Source organism: Electrophorus electricus, chromosome 1 (genome assembly GCF_013358815.1).
Source record: "Electrophorus electricus isolate fEleEle1 chromosome 1, fEleEle1.pri, whole genome shotgun sequence".
Classification (NCBI taxonomy): Eukaryota; Metazoa; Chordata; class Actinopteri; order Gymnotiformes; family Gymnotidae; genus Electrophorus; species Electrophorus electricus.
Window position 1 is genome coordinate 5,349,437 of NC_049535.1, and position 15,564 is coordinate 5,365,000.

General features: G+C 39.4%; 1 protein-coding gene across 1 annotated transcript in view; it reads right to left on the reverse strand.

The window, feature by feature from the left end:
* ntrk3b (neurotrophic tyrosine kinase, receptor, type 3b) overlaps positions 1-15,564 on the reverse strand; it is a 78,218-nt gene that overhangs the window by 57,350 nt on the left and 5,304 nt on the right. Inside the window, exons 2-3 of the mRNA XM_027004547.2 lie at positions 4,869-4,943; positions 3,239-3,310 (exon numbers count right to left, since the gene is read on the reverse strand). Of these exons, the coding sequence (XP_026860348.1) occupies positions 3,239-3,310; positions 4,869-4,943 (147 nt within the window). The remainder of the gene's footprint in view (positions 1-3,238; positions 3,311-4,868; positions 4,944-15,564) is intronic.

A 15,564-nucleotide genomic window follows, 5' to 3' on the forward strand; every position in this document is an offset into this window, starting at 1 on the left:
ACCAGTGATTTAAAAAATCCGATTCTAGATTCAAGGTCCAGATTTTATAATACTTCTGGCCTAAAGTTTCTGAATTGCCATGTCTCAATGAACACCACCTGTGTACACTACTGCAGGTGGTACTCAAGGTTCTTAAAGTGCATGGAAAGAAGTATGTGGAAAGACTGCTGATAGAACAAACGGACGCTTTGCTCACAGGAATGACAGGCCACTGCTGATTCTCTGGCCCTTCACGCTACATTTGAGCACCTTGACAAGTGGAACACCGATGCCATGACGTGATTTATTGACTTCAGCTTAGACTGCTGTGTGATCACACAGTGCTGGTGGTCGAACCCAGGGGACTCAGCCTCACCAACTCCACCTGCCGCTGGGTCCTGGGCATCCTGACAGGCGGAGTCTAAGTTGTGTGGATTGGAAGCAAAACCTCATCCCCTCTAATCCTCCACATAGGGGTCTCCAGACTGCTTATCAGGGGTAGTGATAAACCAGCCCGCAGAAGTGAAGGGGTACAGCTGGTGGAGAGGCTCCAATACTGACAGCCTCGTACTAGAAACTATAACAAAGGAGATTGTTGTGGACTTAAGGATACATATATAGAGTCACAGTCTTTTGTTTACCATTTATTGATGTGCAGACAAAACTGTCAGGTTCTTTAGCTTCCAGATTACTGAGAAGCTGAGCTGGTTAGAGAACACCACTGCCGTTCTTGCCAGAGCTCAATAGCGCCTTCACTTCCTGAGACAGCTAAGCAAGCAGGACAACACAGAAAATTCCACCATAATGCCACTAAGAATGTCTTGACCAGTGGCGTTACAGGGTGCTATGATGGAGCTGCAGTGCATAGGAGGGCAGTGAGTGTCAGGTCAGCAATCATACAGAGGGTTTTGAGGTCTGCAGCAGAAAACATTGGTCATGAGCAGCCTTCCATCAGCAGGGCTCAAACACACCCAAAGCTAGAGCACTAGATCTCCTGCAGCACCTCAATTTTCCAACTTTGAGGTCTTGCTCCTGCACTACATGTCTCCACTGCATTGCCACCACTGTTTAGCAGAATTGTACTGTGTTCACTAGTTCATGAATGTGCTGTGTACTTGTTTGCACTATGCCTATTGCCTATCTGCCTAATGCCTTGTTTGTATAATGCCTATATCTTTTTTTCTTGTGTGTTGTTATGGACTGTAAGCCTTATTGAACATTTCACATTCCTGCACTATACTCGAGCTGTAGTACATTATTGCTCATTAAAGGAGCTACAGGTAAGAGTTGGTAAGTGTGAGGAGGTTTACTGCCAGTATCTGCCACTGTGGATGATAATTCAAGTTTACTGCTTGATCACATCTGCCCATCTGGCCCAGTTGGGCTATTTTTAATAAAAATCATGACTTTTCCTCAAATTCAGATGAAATAGGCACTAGCAGTCCTATCAAGCTATGAAATGTACTTCAAAAATACTTTGATGAGCTATGATGACATATGTTCATTAATGACACCAATAATGCTGGTAACTAATTTAGGAAGACATAGCAACAATTAGATGAAGTTTTTAAATGTTCATCTAAATGTTCAGTATAAACTATGTATTATACAAAAATACTTGGTTTAAATATGGTTTAAAGTATATATTACTGCACTCTTTATATAACTTAAACTTTATATAACTGGCACTACAAAAAAGTCCTTTCTAATTTGAACCCTATGCCCCAGATCTTTTTATGGTCTTAACACATTAAATATAGAGCTATGTTACTGTCAGCACAATTTCTTTTCTTTTATATTTCATTTTACATTTCAAATATTAACATTTAATCTAAATTCTGTGAAAGTGTTCCAAAATGCTCACCACAAGGGAAGCTCTCATACCAAAGCAGCCCGACTGAGTCAGGTGAGGATAAACACTTTATAATTGGCCTTGAGTGAATGAGGTGACATTGAAAGCAGTTTCACTAAAGTGACATTTTAGAATAGAGCATGGTGTAGGCTGGGACAGACTTAATGAGGGGCAGACTTTCAGCCCTCCCGGCGGGACGTGACCTTTCCTCCTCCCCTTATGACAATGGGCCCCTCAGATTTATAGTGCCTTAATATGAGCGCAAAGGAGACACAGTGTCTAACCACCCAGACGGAACCCCATCACCAGGACATACTGAAGGCTTAAGAAAGGGCCATGAGGATCAAGAACAGTCATGACAGAGAAAGTGGCAATAGGTTGCTTGGGAACCATGGAATTCAAGAGCAACAGAAACGCTGTATTTATGTGAACTGATGGACATGAGGTTAAAAACTGTTTAAGGAAAAGGGATTGATTGATCCATAGAAGGCGTGCATGAGCTATGTTAAAACAGCTGATTGGTGAATTGATTTTAAGTCTGATGAACTGGCTGTGGGACTGAAGGTTCAAGCCTTCAAACAGTTTAAAGCTAAATTACCAGTAAATTAAACAAGGTTGCTCTGTTTATGTCTGTCAGTAAAAACTGTCTATTGCAATAAAGATGGAGAACAAAGCAAATTTTTAAGATAATATTCAGAAAGACAAAAAGGGGAAACAATTATATCAATGGCAAATTTAACATTCCAAAAATTAATCAATTCCCAAACTGTATACCTCTCACTTTGATTTTCATAGGGTTAATCAAGACACTTACAGGTAACTAACCACTTCACATAAATCAAATGATACTATTTTAAACTGCATGCAATACAATATTTAATCTACGAAACTGACTCTGACTCTCAGACTAGGTGTCCACTATGACATCTAGCCCTGGCATTTCAATCCCTGAAAAAGCTCTGCTCTGAAATAAGACATAAGCGATCATCAGCGTTGTCGCTGGAGCTCCCATACCCATCCTTAATGACTCCACAATTAGCATGTCCATCTGCTCCATTTGTGACTCAAGTGAAGGCAGCCTCTTTAATGACTTTTATCCCATTCATTAAATGCTGATGAGCTACTCCAGCTCAGCCTGCCTGTTTGCCAGTAATGGAGATTGCTACTACCCACTTGGAGCGCTCATGCATAGACATGATCATGGCAGCCAATGATGAGCAAAAAGGATGCGACCAACCAATAGGATCACCAGAAAGTATTGTGACGCTCTGACTGATTTGAATAAATAACAATAACATGGTCATTCTTCCATTAATAATGCTAATTAGTCAGTAAAATCAAATATAAAAAGATTAAGCATTTAAAAAGTAAATATATGTAACATTACATATAATATATAATACTTACATGTAACGAAGATGGGGATTTTGTGCAAAAGCACGAGCATGAATCGTTCGTAGATTGCAGTTTGTGATAGTCCTGGGAAATGAAAACACAACTGGCATCAAACACAAGAAAGGAAAGTCATAATAGATGAGATGAGCAAACTTGCCTCATCCTGATTGCTCTGTGAACACAGATCAATTATTCTTGTTGTATTGCCCATATTGCCCTTCATTCGCAGCGGGCCATTTTGTCTAGACGTCTGTTACTGACCATTTGCAGAGGTGTTTCAGGTTAAACATTACAAAATGAGAATGCTATCAGTTCATTAGGACCTGCCAGGCTGATTTTCAGAGAATCATTAGAATAATGGTATCATCAGGGTACCACAATTTCACCTTGATTTCCTGCAGCGGCTAGAATGAGCAGCATCACCTGAAGGGCCATAAATCGGCAGTCATGGTGCTTTTATTGCAGAAAGGTAATGCAAAAAGTGACTACTCTTATCAAGTGATCTGTAATCATTACAAATGTACATTTATTATAATGACTATGATGCCTTATACTATAACAGGTTCTGTCAGCATACATGGTGGAGAGGACAAGGAAAATGCTAGGTATTTCCTCTTCATGCATCTTGCTTCTTGGCTAAGTAGTAAGAGCTTAAAAGCTTAGAAACTCCCTTAGCCCTGTACTCACAACAAGCCCAATCCCATTTCAACACATCGCTCAGCGATTTCAACTGATTAATGCAAATAAAAAAGGAAGTAAACTGTCCCTACCTTCCCTGCCTCAGGGCTAAGCTGACCTGCAGTGTAAGACTATACTTTAACTCGTCCTGTGTTAAATTTGTGACACTTCCTGGCTTGCTAACATCTACTGAGAAATGGTAACAGAGTTCAATGAAAGCAGGTACCATCCCCTGACCTTCAGCAGACTCCATGACTGACTCAAACACGGGTGGGGACTTAGGGAGCCCCCCGGCATGGGATGCATCGGGAGATCCCACCAATGGCAAAAGGGGACAGTGTAATGTTAATGAGAAATATGCTAATCGGTGCGGGTGGAAATGAGCGCACTTCACTTCCACACTCCGTCTCTCTGATGATCCCCAGAAGGTCCATTTGTTTGCTCTATTCCAGCTCTCAACACACCTTAACTACCAAGAACAATGAATATATTGTACAGTTGTGCTGAGCGCTGAGATTGAGCAAAAACATAGATTGTCTGCAGGTCCCTGAGGACTCAACTGGGATATACAATGTTAGAGTGGTCAAATGTGGTCGAAGATTTGTTTCATGCTGTAAATACCAGATGGTATTTGTTGTTGTTTCCTAACACTAGACTTGTCCTTGTCCTACAAGATACACTGTAAAACCTTTGCATTGTTTCTGTTAAGGTTTACAGAACATGACAACCTCAAATGATCTGAGCTGTTATTCCTTAATTTACTTGCATGACATACACAACAAAGAAAATCAACCATTAACCTCTGTCACTTAGGCTAACTCAGATGAGTCCCATCGATTTCCATAAGCTTTAACCAGATTTTGTGGTGTTTGCATACAGATGGTGTTTACATACAGCATACAGAGGACTGAACTACTGAATGTAGTGAACAGGTCTGCTTGAATCCAGCTGTTGGTATACTCACAGCCGTTGCAATCCAGCATACAGCTCCATGTCAACGTCCTTTAGAATCTGCAGTCCTGTCCAGTTCTCTATGTGTCTGCAAGAGGAACAAGAAAGAAAATCAAGGATGAAATCAACATTTGGTGCAGTTATCCTATGGAATGTCGCTGGAGTTTTGAATAATGTAAACAAAAGAAAGAAAGAAAAGCATTAGCGAATGTCTGAGGAATACATACAAAATAGTGCGTGACAGTTGCAATTTTTCTTGTATGGAGCTGATGACCCGAGGGTGTGAATGTTTGCACACAACACAACAAAGTAATTAGAGCAAACATTCTGTTCTCCAAAGTATTAGACAATAAGGACAAATTCATAGACAGGTAACAGAGAGACATGACCATGCAATTAAAGACAGTTATGTAGTTTTTTAAAATTCTGTAAATCTTCCTGCATAAACGCTACACCCATCTTAAATTATACAATGCCATTCTGCTGCAGCTAATATCAGCTCATGCAAAACAGCTTGATGTGCTATTTTGAGGGCTCTTGCTACCTGCCAAGTTAAACAAGCACACCCTGGACAGCAACGAAAAGGGGCTCCCACACAGAAATCAGATGTGGTGCTGTGAGACAACCCCCACACAGTAAAGGAAATGTAAAAAAATCACACACATACACGGGCACGCCCACACTCGTACTCTGCCTGGCAACCCCACAATCCCCTGAAAGCAGAGTCCAGTGCAGTAGATCTGGTAGATTTAATGTTTCTGTTTACAGCCGAGGAGAGGGTGACACTTAACAAATGAGTTGCACTGCAGTTAATGTAATACAGGGGAGGCCGCAGTGCCTTGCTGGCCCTTGTTTCAGACAGCATCCTTAGGCCTGTAATTTCCCCAAAGAGCCTTGATAGTGGCCTCTCTCTAACACAAGCCAGGCATTACACTAAGCGACCTGCCTTAAAACGAACTGCAGTCAATTGCTGGGCCCTGTTTAACCATGTGCCTGTGGCATACGTGGCTCATCAGAGACACTGAGCACATCTGAGGTGAGAACAAAGGAGCTTTCAATTACAATCCAGGGATATCATGATAAATATTTAACAGTTAGCTATTCTCTAAAACCAAAAATGAGCTTAACATGAGCATAGAAGGTGACTACTCTGTTAAATTAAAAAACACTGCTATACTCAATTTAAGTCCTGCCCATACACAATTAGCTTGTTGACATAGGCATCCCAGCTAAAGACATTTTTAACAGCACCTGTTCAGACACAAAAACCCAAGATGTGATAAACTGGGCCATTAAATTACTTAAGTCATCTGTTCTCCCTATATCAATCTCATCGTATGGTTAAGACTGTTATCCACCCCCCTGCCCAATAATCTCCACTCAGATCCATTTATTGTTTCCAGTATTTGAATCAACACATGATTTTTCAAATGATCCATGACTGACATATATATGGCTTGATGGGAGAACACTAAGTCAAAACACACTGTCTAAGAAGCCTTATCCAGGTCTTGGTCTACGTTCTCTCCATGCCGTGTAGGGTTCTTCTAAAGAGACAGAAAAAAATGTCTGGAAGCTTTGAGGACAGGGCAAATTCTGTTTGAAAACGTCAAATTCACTTGGCTGAGGGGTACTGTATGGCAATGGAACTCTTTCTTTTTAAGAGTTGAGATTTTGAAATACGTATCGATGATGTTGGTTGCTGCACAATGAACACAATAATGAAAAAGTTGCAAAGCAGACCTGTTTGTAATACTGCACTTACATATTTCTTAAAAATGTCTAATGCAATCTTTCCCAGTTCTTTAAATTCTTTAGTTACAGTCAGTTCCCTTGGGGTATGTTTCTCCTTGAAGTTTAACACGAAACATGGGCATATGGCCCAGCCATACAATGGTATTCAATGTTTTAACAACTATTTTATATATTAAAAACAACCTGACCTTTATTAGTTTATTTCAACCCTGACTGGTGTGTTTTGTTAGGATCCAAACCATGCCTCCTTTCTTTTTTTACCTGAATGCAAATGCATGTATGCAAGATGCAGAAACAGGTGTAACACACAGAATTTCCAGTGGATTAGCCAATGAAATTACATCTGCTCTCCATCTGTTGGTAGGTTCACATTTTGAGCCAGGCTTTACATCTTCCATGCATAAATACAAGACATTTCACAAAGGTTTTGAACAAAGAAGTTAGAAATGATAGACAGTGGAGTGTGTAACAAAATATCAAGGTTGCTGCACCCTAGAGCAAAACACCTGGCACCAGCATATATCATATGAATACACATAACAGGAAAAATAGATATACAATAATAACTGAACTTAATTTGACCAATTTTTCAATATCTTCTTAACCTGCATCTCATTCGTTAAAAAAATTCCCTGTGTCTTCTCTTATAGTTTTGTGTGAACTGTTCACTGGGGTTTTGCTAGTGCACTGTGAGTACACATTACATATTACCTATTCCTAACCCAAAAAAACTTGGATTCTTGAGTTCTCACCAATTACTAAATGATACCACATCTACTCTCCCAACTACTATTTACCACAAATGAGGAAAGCGGTTCCTGTTCACAAGGACTTCTGTTTAAATTTAGTGTTGGTCAGCTTTCTGACAGGTGAAGAACACAAAATCCAAAACAAAAGGACAAAACACCTATAAGCTACAACATCACCCTACATCTCAGGGTGAACCGATTCAATCATACGTCAACACAGTCATGCATACAAGTCTCATGCATATTTCACATAATGTGTCTTTACTCCTCCACTGTGGTGGTAGTGTCAGAAGAGAACACCAAGGCTTTGAAGATGATTAAGCTGTGTGAAAAGTCAACCCTTCAAAAATAAAAACATGATCTTACTACTTACTTTAATCTGCTTTCTAACATGCAAAAGACTAAGGTGTTAATGAAATGGTTCTCACACAGTAGCTCTGTCACAAATTTAAAGTCACAACATAGAGATGGTAGTCAAGTAAGCATCTTGAAATTCCTCTTGGTGACTAGATTGAAATGTCACACACAAAAGCCACATGAAAAGGTCACCAACAATACTAGAGGATCAGGAACTCAGCCTGGATAAGATTAACAAGCTCTTGGATTTACAGAAAGCAACCAAATTCCACCACACATTTCTCATTCATAAACTGTTTCATTGCTTCCTTCTAAAATCAGGATCCTACCTGTAATGCAAAAAAAAAAAAAAAAAAAAAAAAACTGCCCAAATAATCTTTCCACAGAATACTTGTTCAATCAACAGAAATTTATATATGACCCAAATTAACTATTAGCAGGCTGGATTTTGTCAAGATTGAAGAACCATTCTACTCAAACCTATCAATTTTTATGTCACCATACACTGAGACAATATGGAGGAATTTAGCCAGCACTTTCCTGGTGCAAAACATTGTTACATCTACAAAAGGCTTGTATGAATTACATATTCTTCAATACTCGGATCTGTTAGTCACATACAAAAAAACTTCCTGGGCAACTCCATACTGCCTTCAACCTAGAGTTCTATTGTGTACGCAGTATTGCACTGAGGTTTTGCATTGAGGTCAACCTTATGTGATGTCCCATAATAATCTAACACAGCAGTGCCATTGGGAAACCAAATCCACCGTCAGTAAGTGCTGCAATGTTTTAGCTGTATTGGCTTAGCTAGTGTCTAGGGAATGCTGATTTCCACAAAATTAATAGTATATATTCCCATATTAAATAATAGATGTTGTGTGCCATTTTCTGTCAATATATGATTAGTGAGGCATTGATGCGATCATGCGCTAATCAATATTTCCATTAACCTTATGATACTATTAAAAATATTTTGGATTTCTTGATTAATCGTAGTTATTGGTATAGTAGGTTAAACAATCCAGCTATGAAAATAAACAACATTGAGCCACATTCATAAGACATATCGCCAACTTTAACATAATGTTAACAGCAAATAGCACAGCGATGACAGGTTTCCTTATTCATAAATGTGGATTGCCTGTGCATTTTACCGTTTTCATTTGTCCTTATTTACAAATGACAGCGATTCATAATACAACACCGCTCCGTAATAATCTCATCTGGACCTGTCCAAAGGTAAATTTCCCTAAGCAGCTGAAGTCGATGGGATAACGTCAGTGTTTCCTTAACACTGGTTTGTCACACATGCAAGTCATCAATACATTTCTGCACCCATTGAACTAATTGACAAATTAGACACACTTTTTGGTCAGTCTGAAGTGAGCATAATGGCAAACTTGTATAGACTGAGGAGAGATACAATTTGTTGCTTTGCTTTGATTTAGAAGAACTGAAGTTAACTCAGTGCAACCATGCCTGTCTTGGTGAAATTTACAAATGTGTTAGGCACACTTTTATGCAACTGGCAGATTTCATCTTAACACTTGTCACAACTGGGCTTAGGCAGTTGTCTGTCAACTGGTGTATAGATGTATAGATTCATTTACAAGTCGATTTTGACTGGCTTTCACCTTAGGCACTTGAATGTGCTGCGACATTATCGTCATGGTGAATTTGTGAATAAGTTAAAAAATTTTAAAAATCCCTTTTGCGTGGCGTTGCACGGTTACCGTCAGGTTTTATCAACCCGAGTAACGTAACGTGCTTTTAACCCTCAGTAACAGGAAATATGGGGAAACATCCTCAGAGGCGAATGAAGGAAAACAAAGATGTGGTGAGGTTAATACCGAAATATAATAAAACAAAAACACACACACACACACACACACACGCATTAATGTTAAAGTGATTTAAATTTTTATTGACATGAAAACTATTGACTGGTAAGTTGACTGACTATGAGATCAGTCAGCTAACATACAAAAATGCATCAGCACACCAAAAAGGGAAAAGCTCAGTGGTTAAGGTACTTGACTTCTACTTGTGGGTTCAAGCCCCACCACTGCCAAGTTACCACTGCTGGGTCCCTGAGAAAAGCCTCAAGCTGTAGACAGTCATAATTGCAAGTTGCCTTGGACAAAGTGTCAAGAAAATGTAAACTTATATTTACAGACTAGAGCATCACAATATATTGTTGTTCACTAATCATTATTACAGAATTGGCCTTGGTAATATTGATATCACATAGGGTTGCAATATTCAAGTAAGTCCTCTAACAAATAAAAATCATGATTTAAATGATTTAAAATAAACAGGTCTTCAGTGTTCAGTGAGATGGGTTGTTTTGATGAATTACAGCTAAAGATAAATACCTTTGGTCAAAATTATGTAGGTTTCATCGCCAGTGTGTTTCAATATATTCCAATATTGTAATGAGTACTTCCATTTGGGAATATTTTATCTGGATCAATCTTTGACTGTTTGGTTTTTTTTTTCATTTCAAAATGTTTTTTTATTTACAGAAACCTAAAATAACACTACACTGTTTAGCCCTACTACAGATCTGCCTCTTTTATGATACCTTGAAAAACTCTTCTTTGCAAATTAGTGCATTTGCAATTTGATATAGTTTGACTGAAAATTTACCTTTTTTCCCCAATCTGACAGTGATTAAAACTTAAAATACACGTATACTGTACAATGTTATGGACAATTACTACATAACAAAAACTTGACTATTCATGTTTTTGAGTAACTGATAAAATATCTTAGTTGACAGTTGTGTCCTGCATAGTGTCATTTCAAATCATGGCATATCATGTCATATTTTAACACTGTACTGCATCACAGAAATCTGAATGAAAATGAATACATTGTATCATTGGTTAAACATATTCAGTCTAGTCATTGGTGTTTCTCTCTCTCTCTGTAATATCTATGCATTTGCACATCAAAAAGGCTTGAATTATACATGTTTTAGAACCAAGGTGTCTTCCTATGCAAGTTCATTTTGAACATGCTGTCTATAAAGCACCACAGGCTATAGCAAACTGCCATATCTCCCAGAGCCTGTAATGACTGAGGCATCTCTATGGGCACAGTTGCTGACTTATTCATGGCAACACGAGTGGTGTCCAAAGCACAGAGAGCATAACTGATGACCTAACCGCCTAGTGTGCAGCTTTTCTCAGCATGCAGTATTCGCGATTCAAACTGCTGCTAGCTCTGACATCAAAGGCAACATATGCAAGCACTTTACCTTGTGCTGCTATAACTTGTAAATGAGGGCATTCTGTTTTTTGGGTCCCCCCTCCCGACCATGTATCAATGATCCACAGATCATCTTTGTGGGGTGTCATTACTACTCCTGACCATGATGCTACCATTATCCTTCAGCTGTGGCTGCGAACGGCAGATGCAAACGCTGCTATGGCATCTGCATCCTCGTCCACATTCTGTCTCCATGCAAAATGAAAATGAGCATAATTGGCTTCCACAAGCCAGGGAGTGTCCCAAGCACCGGGGAGCCAAGGCATGGATGGACACTAGCTTTCTCATGCCGGGCCATGCAGCATCACCCAGCGTGCTAGGTGCGGAGGCAAGAGAAGACTGTTCTGAAAGCCTGCACTTGGAGGTAACCAAAACATCTGATCTCAAACCATTCATGGAGGCATTCACCTTCTGTTACTGTAATAGCCCTACAATTTTCTTTCTAATAGAAATACAAGGTATCACAAAGTGATTGACAGCTGGTGGCATGCGTCACCACCTTCAGTGGAATGGCAGATGGGAGGGGGCAAGAGATCGTAGCAGTAGAGTTGAACACCAGGCACATTTATGCCAGCAAGCATGCTTCATGTCAGGAATAACTTCTTTTCTAGTTTGTTTTCCCATGCCGTTGACAGCTAGCAGAGTTTGCCATGCCAAAAACCACCAAGTGAGCATTCAAGGCATATGCGCTTGTCAACGATCCTTTTTGATATTTTGTCATGTAGTGCTCTCTCTATCATGCTTGATGCGTCTTGCCTCTAAATTGAGCATTGCATGGTGCCTGTACCACTGAAAAGTTCTCGGAGACCAGCAGAATTAGGACTTATGCAATGTAAACAAGAGATAATTGCAATGCACACTAATTGCTAAGGCCTAAGTGAAAGTCAATTAACTCTGACTCTGCAAAACAAAATGTTATTGCTGTGATGTTCAAAGGGCTCAGACTGTAGTCCAGCTGTTATTGGACAATCCCACCAGTGGAAAATAATCAAGGATTCCACATAACTGCAATTGCAACTGTAATATTAATATTGTTCCTAATGTTCATATTGTTCATATTGTTTTCACAATTATTTCTCAAACTTTCTTACAGAATGTTTGGCGATCATGAACAGTACGGAACAAAATTCACTTTTGAATCATTCCAGCAGATAGTTCACTTTGTACAAGGTTCAGTCCTGGAAGCCAGCACTCCAGTGCCATGTGTCTCGTCATGCCTTGTGCAGTGTAGGGGGTTTTAATTAAATAAATGATCATACTGCACTGGCGCACAGCCAAAAGTGCCGTGCAGCATGCAAATCTGTGAAACCTTTTGCTGAGGGACTGGAGTGTGTTTAAAGCACTTCCCATCTGGAGGCCTTGTGCAAACATGCAGTTGCTCATATTTCGCACACCAGTGGCTACTTGGTGAGTTTATGGATGTTATTTGCAGGACAAGTCTTTTGCTGACAACCCCGGCTCATCTTTGCATTAAATCTTTAAGCATTCACTGCTTTTCCAATACGATGGCGAGAGAGACGTTCCTGGTAAGAAATCATGTAGCTTTTTGTGCTAATGGTGTGGAGATAAGGGGAATTACACACACCTTTTGACTTTGAACAAGGTGCAATAATAGAGTACTTCAGAATCACAAATTATAGTGTTGCTAACAAGAAATACCTTGTAGAGCAGGTTGAAAAAGACACTACCAATGTCAAGGTCATAGTTTTGATTTCCATGGAGCACCCATGCTGTCCTAGTGATAAATACATGCAAGTCACTCTGGATAAGAGTGACTGCCCAGTGCTGTAAATGCAAGATGAGAGTTAGTGCTGAATGTGCATGTGAAAGCTGGTCTCCATTCAGCTTTGCTCCATTCCCACTCTTTGGTGAAGTATTCCTTCTGCTGCTGTGAAAGTAAACAACTCTTTCCATGTGAAAGAGGTTAAAAAATGAATGCCCAAGGAGAGGTATCTTAGCTATGCTTAGAAACTAATGATCAGCATCACTCATTTGGCTTTGAACTATCACCAAATGCTACTACTGTCCACATACACATGAAGTCCAATCTGTTCACTTTGCTTCACATGGCCTACATTTATAGGGAGAAAATCAAGTTCTATAGATGAACCATGGAGGGAAAGAACAGTAAAATTGCTATTCACATATTCAGTGGCATTAAAATCTGTGAGGAAAAACAACCTTGCTTTAAAAAATTCATTTGGCCAGCAGAGAGTTTGCCTAAGGGAAATAAATGAAAGGTTGAAGAGAGCTCCCCATGCATTGCTGCAGCACCTGAATACTTAGGCCTGGAGTAAATGCAATAATGGATTAGCATATTTATATGGTACGAGAAAAATTCAGAGGTGAAACTTTGCGCAAGCCATGCAGCTGTGCTGCAGTGACTGCTGCTAGCAGTGACACAATGGAAATTATGCACATGATGAATTTAAGCTAAGCTAACTATTTACCCTGAGAAGGTTAATGATACCCTTCATGAACTGCCCAAAGGGGTACCTGCATGAAATCTGAATCTACAGCACACAGTTTTCATTCAGTCATTCACTGGTCCTGCATGCTCTGCACATAATGTGAAATGATTGCTCGTGTATTAATTCAGAGAGTGCACTTAACACCAAAGGGGACGAAAGAGGTTATTATCCAGACATGAACTCAAAAAACCTTTCTGAACTACCTTCACAAGCTTTGGTAGATATCCAAAGTTTTGTGGTATGTTGTCTGTAAATCTCATCATCTAATATGCTAAACCTGCATTTTTCCTTCAAATAGCCTGAGAGTTCATGACGTTGATGACATCAGTGCCCAGGGCCACTGATCACATGCTACAGCTGTGGTCAAGTCACATGGCTACACTTATGGTATATTTCATTATAGACATCCGGCTATGGTCCTAACTCGCAGCTGTACCTTTTGACCGTGCTGTTTCAAAACACAATTCACTATCAGCACTCTGAGCACAAATTAGGCTTTGAAATTAGAGAAAACATTAATTAAAGTGGATCTAATTATAAATGTGTTGGGGTAAGGAAATTCATGGCACGCAGGCTTTTTACATGACCTAGAAAATGAAGATCAAAGGAGTTTTGTTCATGGATTGGAAGTATTCAATATTTCATGCAATAAACTTAACTAAGGTGGAGACTGCAGACACATACAAAAAATTGCGGTGCCGTGCACCTGCAATAAGATGGCCACAAAGTAGCACTTGTTTAGCTATTTTTGATGTTGGGATGTGAGTTGAATGTATACTTGACAACGTTTTTGTACTCTTTTGCATCTGAAAGCATAAAAACCCTAGACGTACGCCCCAACGTGATATGGAAGCCCTCATGCCCCTCTCTGCCTCTCACTCCTTTTTTGTCCATGCATAAACAATTAAGAGATTATTATTTCAGTGTGACCTTTTTCTGAGATGTTCTGCATGCTTAATTAAATTCTAACTGTCAAAAATGCCAGCACATACTACTTCCAGTTACTTGCCTCAAGAAACAACTATCGGTTTTGCACTAGAAATATTGCCTAATTCAGGACCAACATAACAAGAAGAGCAACCAAATCAATATTCAAGGTTGTTACTTCCACTAGATGCAGTTGCTCCTAATTACAAGAAGAGAAATGTCCATGTTATCAGTGTCAATAAGGCACCTCCCTATTCTCCTTAAAATCAAACCTTACAACAGAAGTCACATAGCCTAAACATTATGCAAAATCCATCACGTTCACATGCCTACAGATGAAACTTCATGCAGTCTGGTTTACAACAACTCTTAATGCTTTAATATCAGCCATAAGCTTAACTAGAGAGTAAATGTGGAGTATTTAGTTTGACCTTCCTGCACTACAATTCTCACAGCCAATTTGTTTATGACCAACAATACTGCAACATTGCACCAAAATGACTATCTCACTGCTTATTCAAAGGTCAGGCCATTCAACTGGACAATAAAATTTGCTCAGATTTGGAACAAGGTTTACACAACCCTTCCAAGATAACTTTCAAATATTAACTCAAAAAGCTATGCCAAAATGTAAACCCCTCTGTTTACTCAGCTACATCTTAAAAGAGACACTGACATAAATAAATTAGTTAAGTAAACTTGTAACAGAAAGGTCATGTTATTAATACAGTAAAGAGTTAATGCAATAGTCTGTTGTTGAAAACATAAACAGGTTGTGTTTACTTTAAAATGTTCTTTAGCTGGTTATCTAGCCTTTCAACATTTTTCCTGGGACACCAAAGGTTTTACTGATTGTGCAGCACACAAACACACAAAAACATACACACACACACACACACACACACACACACACACACACACACAAACTTGTATACACACCAGACACAGGCATACAAACTTATACGTTCCCCAGCTCTCAAAATAACACTTCAACACCAAGTCACCATCTGATTATCACCTTGAGGTGGCTCAGATGTGTCAAGTCGAGCCTAACAAGGATCTTTAATTAAAAAAGGGCACCTCTGTGGTCAACAGTGTATGACACGTTTATATCCCTTAGGCCATGGGAAGAGATGTCTGTGCAATCTTCCTCATAGAAGAGTGTTTTTTTTTT